At 37.8% G+C, this 18,323-nt stretch overlaps 1 protein-coding gene across 1 annotated transcript in view; it reads left to right on the top strand.

The window, feature by feature from the left end:
• The window catches only part of FBXO3 (F-box protein 3), an 18,533-nt gene extending 216 nt beyond the window's left edge, over positions 1 to 18,317 (top strand). Inside the window, exons 2-11 of the mRNA XM_014948874.1 lie at positions 3,147 to 3,236; positions 5,066 to 5,229; positions 7,874 to 7,988; positions 10,606 to 10,810; positions 12,027 to 12,072; positions 14,619 to 14,703; positions 15,610 to 15,732; positions 16,187 to 16,302; positions 16,791 to 16,981; positions 18,020 to 18,317. Coding sequence (XP_014804360.1) covers positions 3,147 to 3,236; positions 5,066 to 5,229; positions 7,874 to 7,988; positions 10,606 to 10,810; positions 12,027 to 12,072; positions 14,619 to 14,703; positions 15,610 to 15,732; positions 16,187 to 16,302; positions 16,791 to 16,981; positions 18,020 to 18,145 — 1,261 coding nt within the window. The 3' untranslated portion in view covers positions 18,146 to 18,317. The remainder of the gene's footprint in view (positions 1 to 3,146; positions 3,237 to 5,065; positions 5,230 to 7,873; positions 7,989 to 10,605; positions 10,811 to 12,026; positions 12,073 to 14,618; positions 14,704 to 15,609; positions 15,733 to 16,186; positions 16,303 to 16,790; positions 16,982 to 18,019) is intronic.
• Positions 18,318 to 18,323: the final 6 nt, after the last annotated feature.

Below are 18,323 nucleotides of genomic sequence, written 5' to 3'. Positions count from 1 at the left end.
GGGGGCTGCCGGCGGCTTCGGCTCTCACAACTTTTCGGTGTGCGGGTCGCTGGGCCGGCAAACGGAGCCGGGGGCAACGGGCCGGGGGGACCGGACGGGCACAGAGCTCCCAAAGAGCTCGGCAGTGGGTGGGAAAAGGGGCTGGCTCCTTCTGGAGTTGCTGCTGTGGGGAGGACACGTCCCTTCCAGACACCCTTCCCTTCCAGAAACGGGTCTTTGGATTGGCTATTTTTTTTTGTGTTTTTTGGTTTTTTTTTGTTTTTTTTTTTTTTTCAGCTAAAGGGAACTGTTTGCTCGCTGTTTGTTCTTTGGTTTTTTCCTTCCCCGTTCTATCTTGGTTTGTCTTTGCACGTAAATTCCAACTTGGAGACCATACAGTCACAGAATGGTTTGGGTTGGAAGGGACCTTTAAAGCTCATCTCGTTCCAACCCCCCTGCCCTGGGCAGGGACACCTCCCGCCCGACCAGGTTGCTCAAAGCCCCCTCCAACCTGGCCTTGAAATGAACCAATAACTGAATTTGTGAAGTCAATAATTCTCTGAGGCTGTTGCGTATCTAGGGGCAAGCAAAAGGTGATCTTGTTGTCGGTAGATATATTCAGATATTTGAACAAGCTGTTGTTTGAGGAAAACCAAATGAAATGAGAGAGGGTGATTTTTTTATTTTTTTTCAGGCAGAAAAACATGAATGAAAGTTGCAAGCTCTGCTTGGACACTTTACTAGATGGCTGAAGAGTTATGAGTCATACAGTGAAGATGAGAGTGTGTTTTCAGCTAAAACCTTTACAGCGAAGTACAAGCACTGGCAGTGATTGAAACTGCAATATTTAATCAAAGAGGGAGGAATATAATAGAATATTATCGAAATGAGTTCTAGGTTGGGGTTTTTCCCCCCTCCCATAAATATTAGTCAAGAAAGCTAAAGACATTAAGGAGAATTCTGTTATGATAACATCAAAAAAGAGATTGAGCTTGTGCAAAAATTGTAAAAATTGTTACAAGTTCAGCATGGATGATTTGGTAGTAGTTGCTAATTGTGTAGTAAAGGCCTTGCCTATTTTTTTAATGTATTTAACAAAATGAGATGGATTTTGCTGTACAGGGACAGTTAAATGCCGTATAGGTTTCTGATTTACAAGGTCAGTAATGGTAGTTTTGTGTAACTGGCTGTTGGTAGTACTTAAAGTCTCCATTGAGGAAATATCTAGGTTGTTTACATTTGTTTTAGTGACATGCATTTTCTCTGACCACCACAAACATTACAATTTCCACAGTATTCCACAGGTTGGTTGGTCTGCTGGTGGCCCTTAAATAACAAAAAAGCTGACAGGTGACTAAATATTTGTGTAATTCATGAGGATGGCTTTAATTTCATCTTTATTGTGTTTGAAGCCACATGTTCCTGTGATGCCACAGTGACTTCTTTCTTACCAGAAATTACAGGCTTGATTGGCAAACACCAATACAATGGATTTCTGCAAGGGCTTTGGCTTTGGGGTATTTCCCCGCCCCACTCCCCCCAAAATAATGAAAATTCCCCACGTCGTGAATGAAGCTTTTACATAAGCAAATGTCCAAGTTTGAAGTAAATGTGTTTTACATCTTTGTGTCATTGCAGAGGGGAGGGGTAATGGCAGGGCGTACAGGAGAATCGCTTTCCTTTGAGGTTAATTTTGAAATACTAATACAATTCCAGTTTGAACAGCTTAAAATGGATATTGGGGAGAAAAAAAAAGGTGGATTGAACAGGTAAATATGAATAAGTCTTTAGTCTCAGTGCAGCATGTTTTCACCAGCCCTTGGCTTTGGTTGATTTTACTTATCAAAGATGAGACATTTTTATTTCAGAGTTTAACTATGTCCATTTACACTACACTGAAAAAAAAACCCCAAAAGGCAGTAACTGGAAGCTTAAGCTTGGTAACCTCATTTGAGGTATTTAGATGTTAATCACAGCCATCAAAACACACATATTAACTGTTGGAACAAGCTACCGGAGGAAGTGGTGTTACCACATCTAAATTGGTGGTATCTTTTGGGAAATTTCTTGAAAGCATAACTGCTAATTCAGATCAAACACGGAAGACAAAAAGGTTTATTATCTGGTGGTCAGGTTAGTTTGAATGAGGGAATAATTTCTTTTCAGTTCTGTGAATCTTTGAATAACACAATCATTCCCTTTATTACTGCTTTGCACATTGCTGATGCTGTGCTGCACATTCTTATCCATGTAAATACACTGAAATGTCTTGCTGTTGATACCAGTTGTATGTTGCAGAAAGGCTTTATAACTGTAAAAGTAAATATGGGCACAGACTGTATTTGATGGCACCTCCATCACTGCTTTTAAAGAGCAAGTTAGCAGGCATCAGGAATATAAGTTAGCCTTTGCTATCTCTTTGCATCAAGCCAGGATCAACTTAAATGATTTCTGAGGACAGTTTTAGACCTATATCCTACAGGGTTTTTAATGCTGCATTTACAATAGTGCTGCATGGTGGAGGATATGATTGCTTTAACTTCCTAAAGTAGCAATGTTACCTGTAATGCAATGGCAAGAGCTTATATATGGTCTTCATTAGGTTGAGGTTGCAGTGCTTATTCCCAGTGCTAATTTTTCACCCTTTATATTTTAACTGTGTCTGTTTCTGGTGATGAAGTTTGTTATATAAACAACTTAAAGTGGAAAGTAACTTTGCAGTACTCAAACTGTATAGTTCCTTATTGTATAGTAGCTTATTGTTTGAGCTTTCTGTAGTATAGAAACGGTGGAAAAGGTAGAGACTGACAGTCTGGATAAGAAAGCGATTTAAATCATAATAACTAGTGTGTGCTACTGGAATGCTTACTGCTGGTGGAGTGGAGGCAGACAATGTTTACCATGGCATAGATCTACAGGATGACCTGCTTTACAAAATTACTTAATTGCTGACAGTCCTCAAAGTGGGTAGAAAAGTAGTTCACGACTCATACAGCTGTAGTGAAGGCTTTTAACCGTTGTAAGCACAGCTTTAAAAAGGACAGCTGACTAACTTTCAAACTCTGCATTTATTTCCTGAGAATGAATGTGTAATAAACTGCTCAGTATTTATCCCTGTTTATTTTGCTACTCTTTTGTAATCAAATGTAATGATTTTATATTTATAGTTGCTGCTATTTAAGTCGAAGGCTAAATCAGCTATCAAGTCATGATCCTTTGTGGAAAAGACACTGCAAGAAATACTGGCTCATTTCAGAGTAAGTGTGATTGTTTTAAGCCTTTTTTTTTTTTTCTGTGAAAATAGGGCTTTTGTTATTGTGCTGTCTGCTTATGTCCACGTTACTTCCAGTGACTCTAAGTTTCATTTTCCCAGGGAAGTTGCATTGGCCTGTGTAAAAGGGTTTACATATATGGTTCTTGGGGTGTTGCGTTTATTAAAAAGCTCATTTTCTGTTGGCTTGCATTGAACTCAGGATGGCTGTTAAGTGGAAGCTAACTCTAAAGGTCTAAAGATCCACATCTTTGCTAAAAAAACCCCCTGTTTTTCTCAAGAGCTGAGGAAGCCTGTGGAGTTGACTGAAGCGAATTAGCAACCAGTTTTGTTACTGCTTATCCCCACTTTGTGTCCTTTTTTCTAGACAATATCTTTCTTTTTACATTGTAAATTGAGAGGAATATTAACTACTTAGGACTTCAATGATCAGTTCCATATATTTTTCTATTATTCAGGTTGTGCAGGTGCTCCTTGTGTTACACAAGTAGCCTAAGATGCCAGAACAGGTAGCGATAAAGAGTTACGTATATGCATAAGTGGGTGGATGTGGAAATTTAGGAAAACATTTCCAAAGTTGTAGTTTATGTCCTTATATCATATGGAATGTATTAATAATTAACAGCAGAGGTGAATCCACAAAGATAAACATGTGCATATTCTAATTTTATACAGCTTTATGAAGATGTAACACAACTTGTAAAATTTTGCCTTGAGATTCTCTGCATTAAAATCCTAAGCAATTTTCTTACTAGAATCCAAATTAGAAAGGAAAATCTGGTGAGGGGGCAGGGAAAGACAGTAAGGAAATGGGAAGTTCAAACTGAGTACCTGATGCCAAGAAAAACTGGATAATGAAGGCTGTAGTTAATTTCTACAGATAAAGTTTGGAGGGTGAAAATATGCTGAAACTTTTCTCACCTGCTGAGACATAATTCACTTTGGATTTTTGTTTTACCTCTTTGGGTTGACATTAGTTTATCTAACTCCCCAGATTAAACTTAATCTACATTTTTTGCCTCCTCAACTCTTCTCCAAGAAGTAAGCTGCTTCTTTCCTTTTTAGAGCTAGAGGGATCTTAAAGATGATGTGAAGACCTCTCAATTGTTACATCTTTATTTATGTCCGTAAAGCTGTACTAAATCTTTCAGATTCAGCGTGCTGATTGGAGTTTGAGGAGTTGGAATACATCTTAGGTATATATTCTATTTATCAAGGGCTTTTATCAAGGGCTGCTACAATTTGGAGGCAAGCATCCTTTGTCAGATGTTAGTCAGCACTTTTTTTTGGCAGCCTGTGTTCCCACAGCCTGCTGTTCTGCCCGTGAGAAGTACTGAGTGTGCAGTAATTCCTTAAACTGACTTTCCAGACCAGTGCACACAGTTCTCATTTAACTCTCTGGTTTACTCCTTAATGCTTATTGTGTAAATAAAGTAGTTTGTGACTAATGCAGTAGATCAAAAAATGTGGATTTTTTTTTTTTTGGAAGGTCTTCTCTGTATATGTGTGAAATGTGATTTGAATTACCAATTCATCAGTTTTAAGATTTAATAATAGCATTCTGTTTAAAGGAATACTGTTTCTAAATTTCCCCTGGTACTAAGTACCCCAGATTTTTCCTAATTCTGTCATGAGTTGCTGTTGAATAGATACTGGAATTAATTGATTTTGTGTAGCTTTGTGTGGCTCATAGTGTTCCTGGCTTAATATTATGCACGTTGTTTCTGCCAAATAACGAATATTAACTTACTTGGTTTAGAAGTCAAGCCTTTTTCTAGGCTGATATTTAAACTTCTTTTTTTCGTGTCTACTTAGAGAGGACAAAAGTCAACGAAATCAGACCTGGAAAGCCCTCTTCATCAGTACCTATTCTGACCTAGGAAGGTACATAAGGTACTATGCTACGTTGAAAAAAGCCTGGGATGACCTGGAGAAATATTTAGGGCAGCGATGTCCTCGGATGATTGGTTCTTTGAAAGGTAGGGTGTGATTCCTGCTTTCTCCAGGAGGTTGGCTGACGCGACGTTGTCTGGGATTTTCATACTGCTTTCATCCTAGGCGTGTGCCTCAGTTACCAGAGCCCTGAAAGTCAAATAGTTGTGCTTTCTCTTCCTCTGCAGTAAATAAGTAAATCAGGCAATGTGTATAGTCCTTATCCAGTTACTAGTGGTCGATAGATTCTCTAAATATTTCTTTTCAGAGAAGAAAACAAGATTTTCTTCTAGTCTATAGTCTTTATCTTGGGATAATCAGGAAATTAATACACTGTAACTGCTTTTGGTTTTGTTTGCTATGACTGATTTTTTTTTGTTTGCTTGTTTATTATTATTTGTTAGTTTAGTAATCCCATTATTTCAAGGACCTGGGACCTGCTGGTGTGATTTTATTTGTGAGACTTTCTTAAGACCTAATTAAAACACTTTCATATGAAAGCAGGCATTTTAAACTAAAGCCAATTAGAAAGGAAGTATTTTTTTCCTCTTCTGTAGGTCTTACTGTGTTTCTCTAATGAAGGTAAATTAGTGGCTGAACAAGAATTTTTGCTTTTTTTTCTTTCCCCCACAAGAGTCTGTTTTCAAATTAAGTTTGTGTTTTAATACTTGAAGTACTTCCAGTGTTCTGGTTCATTAATCTTATAGAGCAAGTTTGGGCTTTTATGGTATAGGGACAAAACAGCTTTTACATTTGCAACTGTACTTCGGTCTTCTGGATGAAATTAACTTTAAATGTTTGATTTAACATGATGTGTGAAATTAAGAGAAATCTATAGTCAATGATCTCTTTGCTACGTAAACCTTGCATTCTTTTTGGCTTGCAGGATAATACCGGATTTTTAAGTTTTGCTAAGTATTTGTGAATAACAGAACATGGTTAGAACTTAATACTGTTTTCTTTAAAAAAAATAAAATAATTGTTTTGTTACTTCTGGGTGTTAGTGCAGGAATGTCTTTTTAAGAAAAGGCCAAAAGGGTTATATGCAGCCTGAGCTCTTGTGTAACACAGGCCATAGCACTTGATGTATTTCTCCTACCTTGATTTGTGTAACTTCATGCTGCTCTATCGAAAACACAGACTTCACTCAGATATACAGAACCATTGAATTCTCAGTCAAATATTTTGTTAATAAAATAGGAAGTATTTGTGTTGGAGATGTTGAAAAGAACAGATTTTACCACAGTTTTACTGCCAAAATTTGGTGCAATGAAGCTTCTCTTTGTCTACACAAAGACAAAAATCAGTTTTAAATTATCGATTTCCACATTTGTATAGCGCTGGCAGGTTTTAGCAGGAGCCCTTCCATAACTTCTAACTTTTAAATACCATTTGTACAGGATCTTGTTTCAATGAATTCTTAAGCTATGCCATATAAGTGAAACTGATAATGAATATGGAAAAGTTTTTAAAAAAACAATATAAAATCACCCAAAAAGCCTTGGCTGGAGCAGACCACACAGGCCACCCAGCTGATCTTTGGTAGGAGTGAGAATGCTGAAACCCCCTGAAGTGCACGTGGAGGTGTAAGAGTAGTTTCTCCCTACCCCCTTCTGTTGATGACAATCTGAAAATCCCCTTGTTATCACCCATTTATTGCTTCCAATTCCAGGTGAATGGTGGGTGCAGCCAACATTTCTGTGTTACTGATTGGACTGGAAACTGAAACAAGCAGTCCTTAGAATGATGAGAAAGTAAAATCAATCTTGCCAAAAAGTTTTACCTGACAATATTGTGGGGAAAGGGTTCAATTCACTTAATAAATACTTTCTGCTTAGGTCAGGCCTGTTGAGTTTTCATAGGATGGAGACTGGTGCTGTATTAAATAATCTGTTAATGTGATCATATTCCTTTCAAATTTATGTAGTACACATTTTGTGCCACCTAGCATGCAATAAAGTCACCAAATACTGACTTGAGTCCATGTTCCTTTTATCAAAGCACTTACAAATTCCATGCTTTGTATCTGAAATACTTGATTTTTAGTGATTCTGGCCACCAGCACGAATCTAATCAGTGGAAGATTCTTGAGACCGTGCCGGTAGACAGCTGCGTCCTAAAGTTGAACTGAATTTATCTTGCTTTTATATGTCTGTTAGTTCACTTTCTCTGGATTATAAGTGGCAAAATACTTTGAAATGTATATTCCTTTTGTGATAAGATTATAGATTTATTTTTTTTTAATGTTAAGGTTGCTGGGGTTACTTAAAATTCTTGTTGGCAGTTATGTTTGGAATGTAGTGAATTTTTTCTCATATTTCTACCCGTGCAGCTCTGTTGAAATGATGGTACTTTGAAATGTATATTCCTTTTGTGATAACATAAAAAAAATAATCCATAATGTTAAGGTTGCTGGGGCTACTTAAAATTCTCGTTGGCAATTATGTCTGGAATGTAGCTAATTTTTTCTCATATTTCTACCCATGCAGCTCTGTTGAAATGATGTGAAATAAAATTTTAAAGGAGAGGTCTTAAAACAAATCCTAATATTCCCCTTTGTCAGGAGCAGCATACTGGGCACAACAGGGCAGAGTAGTGAAACATCATTAAATTTGACAGTTTCAGAGGAGCAGCAGTTGTGATCCCCCTCCAAAGCTGGTGCTTAATACTCCTGTTTCTTTTTGTACACAGAGAGTGTGCGGGAGGAAGATCTAGATGCTGTGGAAGCACAAATAGGTTGCAAACTCCCTGATGACTATCGATGTTCTTTTCGTATTCATAATGGACAGAAGCTGGTGGTTCCTGGGTAAGGAGTGAAAACTACACACCAACTTATTAATTCCTTTTGTATTTCTTGAATACTTTATTTCTTAAAAAGATAAAATGTCTGCCCAACAGGATAGATGAAGCATTAAACATATTACAGCTGAGTGACCGCTTGAAGTACCACGTCTATAATTGGTTATTTTCTAGTCTCACAAGCAATTTAAACCACAGTGTAGATTTCTAATTGCTCAAATTACTCTTACGCTTTTCCCGGTGAAAACGTTTCTCTTTCCTTTTTTAATAACGAAATCTTCCAACTGCTAGACTTTTAATCAGGAGTTGCTCTCCTGAAGTTTTGCTTTATATTACGTAAGTAAATTAGCTTCTTGCACTCTTCAGGTTTCATTAATAACTTTCTTCTTTAAAATAATTGGGGAGGCACTCTTCAGGTTTCATTAATAACTTTCTTTAAAATAATTGGGGAATAACTTTCAAACCAGGTAGTGATTAAAAGTAGAATCAAAATGTCAGTTCTGCAAATTAGGTTTTCTCAATAGAAGACTTTACGATTTTATGTGGTTTCAGCAATTAAAAACTCCTTTTACATCAAAGTTAGAAGGGAAATGACCAGAGTTTCCTATTTTCCAGCTGTAGAAAAAGTTTGCAGGTCAGCACTTGATGAAGCACCGCAAACATCAGAGTTGGAAAGCCAGGGGAAATCATTGCAGTGTCTGCAGGGGGCAATGCCTTCACCAGTAAAGAAGGTGCAACTTCCTCCCTTTCCAGTGCTGTATGTGCAGAAGGGATATGGGAAGCAGCTTCATGCAACAATTAGGATGACTTCTTCTGTTTCTTTTCCAGAAGAGACTTTTTTTCTAGAGGAGATAGGTGCCCTAGTTCTGTAGCCTTCAAATGGAGCTCTGCAGCTTGTGTGCTTCCTGCTCTTCCTACTCTTTCACTCCCACGAAGCCTCTACTGTGGTGATGTGTCTGTGGAAGGGCTGCAGGAGCAAACACGTGCCTTTGGGCATGCTTTTTGGCTTGAGTGTTCAACTGCCAGTGGGCTGTGGTCCATCACTGTGCCCTCAAAGTGAGGACCTGAGCCTTACATAAAAGTTGACAACCTTTGTTGGTGGAGCATTGCCTGGGGGACTAGTTAGGTCTGACGTGTGGGACCCTGGAGTAAGAGGGGGCTACCATGCTACGAGTGGAAGGTGTGTTCTTACTGTTGGGGACAGGCTTGCTTTCTTGTAGGACATGAATCCTGGAAAGATCAGGTGTAGGTAGTGGAAGTCTATGGAGGAAGTTGTTGACGTGTGAGGCCAGAAATGGAGGAGACTGGGGACTAGTTGTCATTGTTAGATGCTTCATGTTTCCGCGTCTGGATGGTAGCATCACTTTTTAAACTGTAGAGCATGCTAATTCCAGGCAAGACTACGTAAGGAAAAAGAGGAATGGAACCTGTTGCCCAGGATGGGAGCAGCTTATACCATGCTGACGTGTGGCAGCTTGTCCCTGAGTCACTGCTTTCATAACACCAGTGAAAGCTCAGCATCTGCAAGAGTTTACACCTGAGAACATCAGTGGAAGGCAAATTAGAAGGGAGTGTGGGTGGGGAGGTGTGCATTAGAGCTTTGTGTACTCTTCTTATTGCTAAGTGCAGTGCTGTAGTGTGTGCCCTTGTTGTTGATTATTTTGATCGTGTTACCCCTTTTTGTCATTCTTCCATTGCCTGCCCCTTTATTACATTGAGTGTACTTTGTTTTTTTTCCCCCTAGCTCTCTCCTAGCCCAGCACATCCTATCGATTTTAACTTCAGCTTCCAATACTTGCCTCCATTCCTAATCTGTTACGTATTTCAGATTAGTACTACTTTTACAAATTCACATATAGTTTTCTTAGGTACAGAGGCTCCTTTTAGGGTCTTCACCATCGCTTTCTTATTGTTAAAACCAAACCAATAAAAAAATCCCATTCTTTGCTGTAATGCTTAGAAAAAGCTAGAGGAAAAAATCTGAAACCCAGTGGATGGCCTTGCTGTGTCATGCTGATCAATGTTCTCTCCTTCTTTCTTTCTCTGTTCACTTGTGCCTCTGTCCCTTAGTTTTTATACTGGGATTATAGTCTCTCTGACTTCAATAGTTATTTTTCCTTGTTTTCTTCTCACCCTTCTCTCCAAAGCATGCAGAGCACCTCGCTAACTGTAGTTTTGATTGATGAGTGTTATATAGCAGCTTGGTATTCTTAATGAAAAATCCTGGATATTTTGATAGTGTTGAAATGAACTTGCAAAAAACTTGAGATACGGAGCGCTGGTTTTTATTATATTATGCTACTATAGGAAACTGTGTCAGCTGTGAGCAGCTTCTTTGAAGTAGTTGCAGACGTGATGGGAATCACCAAAATGCTGCTTTGGGATGCACAAAATATACAAGGAAACGTTTATCCTAAGGCCCTCAAGCCTCCCTCTGTGAATGTTGATGTTGTGAACTAATAACCTAGACAAGCACCTGGATATTAGACTTCATCAAAGCCTAATATGCATCTAGAGCATTTGTCAACTCAATGCTTAGAAAAGATTTAAAACTATCTTTGTGTTGTGAGTGGCATCTTCTGTTTATCTTCCCTTTTTTGTTGTTGTTGATGTTGTCTGTTAAGTTTGATGGGAAGCATGGCACTGTCAAACCACTACCGCTCTGAAGACTTGTTGGATATCGACACAGCGGCTGGAGGTTTTCAGCAGAGGCCAGGTCTGAAACAATGCCTTCCTCTTACTTTTTGCATTCATACTGGCCTGAGTCAATACATGGCCCTGGAGAGTGTGGAGGGACGAAATAAATACGAGATCTTCTATCAATGTCCAGTAAGAAAGATATGTTTATACTTGTGAATGTGCTTTTCTAATGATTGATGGTGTCCCTTTGCATGTTATAAGATACCTGAAATATTTTACATAGAATAAGGTGACTATTAAGACATCATATTTGTTTGTTGCTTGCCCCTGAGTTGCCATCTGGTTTTCGTCAAAGCCCCCAAGTGGAATGGTTAGTAAATGAGAGAAATTTACAGGAAGTTGTTAATGGCCATAGTAATTTCTACAGGTTCATAGTGGACAGCATTCATCCTTATTGGAAAGTGTTATTTTAATTTCTTCAAACTATGACAGGTATATACTCTTGTCCCTGTTTTCATAATGAAGAAAAGCTTCTCCATTCTGGAAGATCAGCATTTGTATATATCTCCTCCCCCAGATATGTTAAATGTAAACTTACTACAATAACTGATACCCTCTGGAATGTGAGCAAAACTTACTCTCCAGTGAAAGAACAAATTGCTCTTGAACAGCTCCTTTGTAGAGCATAATTAAGTACTTCTAATAATTCTTACAGCTATAGTATTTAAATGTATTGTTGCTAGTGAAGCTTAAGGATATTATACCTAACAAGACTTTAGTCCTCTTTCTCCCATGCCCTGACAATCTCCTCACCTCAAAAAGCAAGGAGGGCGAGTTAAGGGTGTTTCTTGTACAAAAAAAAAAAAAAAGAGACCTTCATCCTTCTATGGAATTCATGACGCTCCTTTGTAGAGCATAATTAAGTACTTCTCTTAATTCTTACAGCTATAGTATATTAAGATAGACATACTGTTGCTAGTGAAGTTAAGGATATTATACCTAACAAGATTTTAGTCCTCTTTCTCCCATGCCCTGCTAATCTCCCTACCCCAAAAAGAAAGGAGGACAAGTAAAAGGTGAAAAAAAAGAGACCTTCATCCTTCTATGGAATTCATGACTGTTTTCAAAGCATGTAGCAATGAGATTTCTAGGGAATGCCTTGATAATGGATCACTTGAAGGATGTTAAGATCCTCTTTTGTATAATGCCGACTATTTAAACTTTCTGGATAATGCTTGGGGACTTGGAAGGTTACTTGCTTATATATATATGTATTAAGCAGCTAGATTTTAGGCTTAGTGAATATAGCTAATGTGTTCTCTATGTTACATTTCAAATGTTGAATTTAACCTTGAAAGGCTGATGCTCTCCTTCTAACTCATCCATAACCTTCTTTCCCTTTTAGGACCAAATGGCTCGCAATCCATCTGCTATTGATATGTTCATTACAGGTAATACTTTAGATAAAATATTCCACAAAAGGATTTAATTGCATTGTTTAGAAAACACATGTTAGTATGACTTGAATAAAGCAAACGTTCCACATTTTCCTGTGCTACTTGTAAGACTCTGACGCACTTTCAAACATCAGCGGTTACTTGAAATTAGATGCAAGTTTTCTCTATTAAAGCTTGTCCTCCTGGGTGTCTCGTAGACAAATCATTCTGTGTACTAACCTGTCTAACGAGATGAGCAAAACCTTTAACTTACCTGTTATAGGCATGATGTAAGCAGTTATTAAATGCAACATCCAAGTGGACAGAAAGATTTATTGGGGTTTTTTTCCCCCACAAGTTTTTGCAGCTGTGTTAGAAGTTGAAAATATTTTGTGTCCCTTAATGAAATCTAATTAACTATGAACGTAGCTGCAGAAGAAAACCTTTCTGGATCTTTTGATCTGCCTCATTGCTTTGTTCAAAGGATAAAGGAGGGGAAGGGTGAACTGTGTAATTGTTGTTTGGTTATGTAGTAATCTGTTGTGATCATCTGTCAGAGACATCCATTGACTGGAGTAGTGTTTTGATTATTTCTTTATGTTAATCCACTGGAATCTGGTAATTGTGGCTATATCTAAATGAATTCCTTTCACTCAGTGGGAAAGCAGATGTGTAATAAATGGCACCAAAATTAATATTAAAATTTAGCCTTCCATATTTCTTAGGAAAGATGTATTAATATTACAGTGAGAAGTCACATTAGGCAACGCTATACCAGGACTGGTTTGGGTTAAAGGTAGTCAAACTCTTAGCCATGCTAATTTTAGGAAACCTTTCTGTGTACTGATTGATTGTGTGAACTAATTTCAGTGTGAAGTAGTTTTACAAAGGTCATTGTGGAATTTCATTGTGTGCTTTGCAACCATCATAGGAAAGATATAGCAGAAGTTTAAGAGTTGGTGGCTTGCTTCTCTCCACCCGAGGGTGGTATAATACTTTAAAGCTACTCTGTGGTGGTATTGCTGCTTTTATGGACTTGAGTCAGTGGTGAGGTCATCATATTTAAAAGTATTCCACTTCGCTACTCTGTGGTGGTATTGCTGCTTTTATGGACTTGAGTCAGTGGTGAGGTCATCCGACATCATATTTAAAAGTATTCCCCTTCACTGAAAGGGTTAATTGTGACTTATTGCAGAGTGGAGGGAAAATTACATACACAGCATTTATCTCTTGTCATTCTGAATGTGGCAGGGTAAATCATTCCACTTTCCCATTCGGAGTTACTTTGTACAAGGTTTGCATTTTGTGGATTAGTGGTAGAAAGGAGGATAATAGTTCCTTAGGAGTTCCTTAGGCTTCCAAAAGATCAAAGGACAGTACACACAGCTCTTACTGAAAGGAAGAAGTCATAAGTACACTTAATCAAACAGGAGTGGTAGTGCTTGATAACATGTCAGTGGAGGTGATGGTAATGATTTCTTAGTATTTCAGCTTAAATCCAGTTGTGTATGAGTAATACTGACAAATAATTGAACAAGTCTCTACTTTCCTATTGAACTTTACTATTGAACTCTATATTGCAATGCTTGGAAGATTTATGGCTGAGAAATTCTTTTATGGAGAGCCAGTATCTCTTGTATGAAACTCTCTTCTTTGAGAGTTGAATGTGACAGCTTGACTGGTCTACTTAGAAATCAAGCTGTTCCTAATGAATGGCTTTAGGTGTGTGAAAAGCTTTTTCAAGACAATGGCTGGAAGCGTGTCAAAATCCCAGATTCCATGGAATGTCATACAGCCTTAGTCTTCTGGGTTTGTAGCAGGAGAGCAGAGTATGTCTATAAATCACACCTATTTTTTAAGGAGAGGGGAAATTCTTGCTACCATGTAACTCCATTCATATGGAAACTTGTGTATCAAAATTAAGTCCATAAATCCAGCAGCAGGTTTGGATGCTTTTTATAGGTAGAATAGTTGGAAATAGCTATGCAAATAGTATAGGCCACTATATGTGTCGTGTTTCCCAGTCATAGGAGAAGAGTCAGGAGCAGGAAAACAGATGATGAGAGACACCAGTGTTTGAAGACCATGGTTATAATGTGAAATGCTTAACAAAGAGATTCTTTGTGTATCAAAATTAAGTCCATAAATCCAGCAGCAGGTTTGGATGCTTTTTATAGGTAGAATAGTTGGAAATAGCTATGCAAATAGTATAGGCCACTATATGTGTCGTGTTTCCCAGTCATAGGAGAAGAGTCAGGAGCAGGAAAACAGATGATGAGAGACACCAGTGTTTGAAGACCATGGTTATAATGTGAAATGCTTAACAAAGAGATTCTTTGTTTATTGTGTCATTTCTGGAGTGTGCACCCTTAACTCTTAGCTCTTGGTCGGTTTCTCCAAATGATCTTTATTGGTAGAATGGACTGACTCATCTAAATAAGTCTGAGAGTTTATTATGTAAACATTCAAAGCTTTAAACTGTTTCCTTGAAGTACTTACTGTAATGGGCCAGGTGGTAAACTTGCCTGGTTTTATAACTGCTTTTCTTTTTTGGCATCTAGGTACATCTTACTTGGAATGGTTTACATCCTACGTAAACAAAGTTGTGACTGGTGGTTATCCCATCATCAGAGACCAGATTTTCAGGTATTGTGACTGGGATTTATAACCTCGCTGCAAGGTTGGGATGCTCCTGTTAGAATGCTGACCTCTTCCCAAGTGCTTACGGGTATCTGATGATAAAGCTGATGGTGGAGAGAGGATATTAAACTTATTGCAGATGAAGCAGTAAAACAGAATAGCTAAAGAATTTTTTTTTGCTGATGGTGGAGAGAGGATATTAAACTTATTGCAGATGAAGCAGTAAAACAGAATAGTTAAAGAAATATTTTTTTTAGCAGAAGCTTTACAGTTTGTAACTTTGTGTTAACGGGACCAGAATTTTGCATTATAACTGATCTGAAGCTCAGCAAACAGCATAATATTTATTCTGCTTGCCATGAGTGTGCTGCAGCTGCAGGACTGTCCTGAGTTATTAAAAAAGCAATTGTTTCAGTGAACTGGTTTCTAAAATAACACTGAAACAGGACCTTTCTGGTGTTTAAATCTCCATGCACTTTTTATTTCTTCTAGTTATAAGCAAGAACCTTATAATTACATCAAACTGAGGTGCTGTAGAACCAAGTTCCTGCTCTGTAAATTAATTTGCTGTGGGAGTTGCTATTTTTTGGTTTTTAAATAGCATAACAACACATCTTTGTTAAACAAGAGTGTCTTCGTTGACTTCAGATCGAATTATGCGCTCAGCTTCATACAGGCATTAATGAAAGTACAAATTGATCAATAGCTGTATGAATTTAGGTGATGGGGAAGTATGGGTCATGAAGACACCACATGCATCCCTTATTTAAAAGCCAAATGACAAGTTAAGAACTACTTTTAACCTAGCACTACAGTGCTCTTATTAGTAATTAACTAAATCACTTTATATGTTTAGATTTCTGAATTGAATGCACTGAGCTATTTGCAGAGTTAATGTTTTCCTTTCTGTAGGTACGTGCACGATAAAGAGTGTGTTGCCACCACTGGAGATATAACAGTTTCCGTGTCCACATCTTTTCTACCTGAACTCAGTTCTGTACATCCACCACATTATTTCTTCACTTACAGAATCAGGTAAAAGTAATTACTGAATTAACTCTTACAACATGGGAAAGACCTATGTAATGTTCAAAGGATCAGTTTTTGCAAGTTTATGGACATTCATAAATGTACTAAAATAATTAGGATGTGCTCAACTTGCTGTACTTTTAAATAAAAAAACATGGAATCATTGCCTGGTCAGGGATGCAAAGTACCAGCCAAGTTGGTAATTGGTTAAATACACTGATAGGTGGGGGAAAGAAGGGAGGGGGTCAATAACAATTTAGGGAGGGGTCAATAACAATAGATAGTGAAGCAGAGACATGAGGATGATCCTGACAACTGATTCACTATACTTCACCTTAAGGGTTTTTGTGGGCTTTTTTTTTCCTCAGTCTGCTTGGAAAGAGAGCCCAAGGATACTAAAGCATTTCTTAACACATGTGAAAGTAGTTAACTAACATTGAGTGTGGTGTTTGGCTTCCAGAATTGAAATGTCCAAAGATGCTCTTCCTGAAAAGGCTTGCCAGCTGGACAGTCGATACTGGAGAATAACAAATGCCAAAGGTGATGTAGAAGAAGTTCAGGGACCTGGAGTAGTTGGTAAGTAAAAGATTGCTTTTATGAACCCAATAGAGAGAGAGTGTTTCTGTATTTCATGTGCATGTTATGGAAGTTGTGTTATTTGCTGCTCCTCATGGTGACAGAGGGTGGTAGTTGTATGGTTTGCATCAAAATCATTTTGTTGCTTGAAACAGACATATCCATCTGTTTCGTCTTCAGACTTGTTTTCCAAGGGATATCTGAACATCCTGATAGTTAACCACTTGTCAGACTGCTTTTTAACATCAATAGTTGCTGAGAATCTTTTATGCACTGGAATATAAAATGATCCATCTGAATATGGTGTGTAGTGCAATTGCTTTAGCAAACTGCTAAATACATCAATAGTTGCTGAGAATCTTTTATGCATCCACTGGAATATAAAATGATCCATCTAAATATGGTGTGTAGTGCAAGTGCTTTAGCAAACTGCTAAACTGTAGTTCTGCTTCAGACCTCACTATTGTCATCTAATATTTTACCAACAGGGGAGTTTCCAATTATCAGTCCAGGGAGAGTCTATGAATATACCAGCTGTACCACGTTTTCTACAACATCTGGATACATGGAGGGATATTACACCTTCCACTGCCTCTACTACAAGGACAAATTCTTTAATGTCACAATTCCCAGATTTCATATGGTGTGTCCAACATTCAAGGTGTCTACAGCACGAATGGTAAGTGCAGATGCAGTTCTGCTTGTGGTACATTATTTTTTTTATGTTAACGTCACAATTCCCAGATTTCACATGGTGTGTCCAACATTCAAGGTGTCTACAGCACGAATGGTAAGTGCAGATGCAGTTCTGCTTGTGATGCATTATTTTCTTATAATTTTCATTAGTTCTCACTAAAGTGCATTTCATAAAGTCATTTAATGACTTTGCAAATTGGTAAGATGTTTAGCTGACTGTTAATTAGTTTAAGTTTAGGCACTAAAGTGCATTTCATAAAGTCATTTAATGACTTTGCAAATTGTTAAGATTGGAAGTGAATGGTATAATTTCTCCCTTTGGCACATTTAGAGAAGAACACTTTATTTTCTCGCTAGCACAGCCTTTATTTAGTGACTAATTCAGCTAGAAATTGAAAGCTTTTGTGCAAGCATGGAGTCTTTCCTTGAGGACAGATGTCTACTTGGACACTTTCTTAAATTTTTGCAGGGGTTTGACACTCTCATGACCAGTAGCTCTAACAGGTGCCAGCAGATGTCGTGCTTCTCACAGAAAATGCCATCTCTTAACTCCTGCTCACATTTCTGGGAGTTGTAACCTCCTTCCATTCACTTGATTGTAAAAAATAATTTGCTTTTTTCTTTTGCTCTACCTCTGTTTTAAAGATAGTAATGACTCTCTTTTTATTAAACTTTTTATTTAATTATTAATACTTTTTATTAAAAGACAACATAAGCCACCGAGAAAATGAGTACAACTCAAATACCAATTGTGGCTTTACATAATTATATGTATGAAATAATGAAAGCTAACGGGTATTTTCTGAGTTAAAGGTCAAATAGTTTGGCAAAACGATCTCTCTTGCAAATTAAATTGCTCATATAATTGCAATGAGCTGGTTTTAGGACATAGAGTCCAGTGTCTGCTCCAGCTACTGACGCAGTAATACAGACTTCAGATTTTTCTAGGGAATTGTTAGTGCTTTTTTAGAACTAGCTGGAATAGAAGATTTTAATTAAGTCTGCGTGTATTTTGTGTTAGGAACCAAATCATAATGAATATGCAGTGGATGAAGATGAAGATTCCACAGACACCGACGAATACGAAGATCGACGTAGAGTGTTGGACATTCCTGCACCTTCTGGACGCTGCCCACGTCACACCTGATGGGGTGGTTTTTTTTTCCCAACAAACTGTTTTCAGAAGCTGAACTCTCTGGGGCTAGTGCATAAGAATATTTCTGACTATTGTAAATGAACTTTCTGTTGCACATTGGGGCAACTAGCATGAATGTTGGTGCCAGTTCTAATATTCATCAGAGTATAACTTCTTTTTTTTTTATTTT

Source organism: Calidris pugnax, unplaced genomic scaffold, assembly GCF_001431845.1.
Source record: "Calidris pugnax isolate Ruff unplaced genomic scaffold, ASM143184v1 scaffold107, whole genome shotgun sequence".
NCBI lineage: Eukaryota > Metazoa > Chordata > Aves > Charadriiformes > Scolopacidae > Calidris > Calidris pugnax.
The sequence above is the reverse complement of the archived record's forward strand: the minus strand, read 5'-3'. Positions and strand labels throughout refer to the sequence as shown.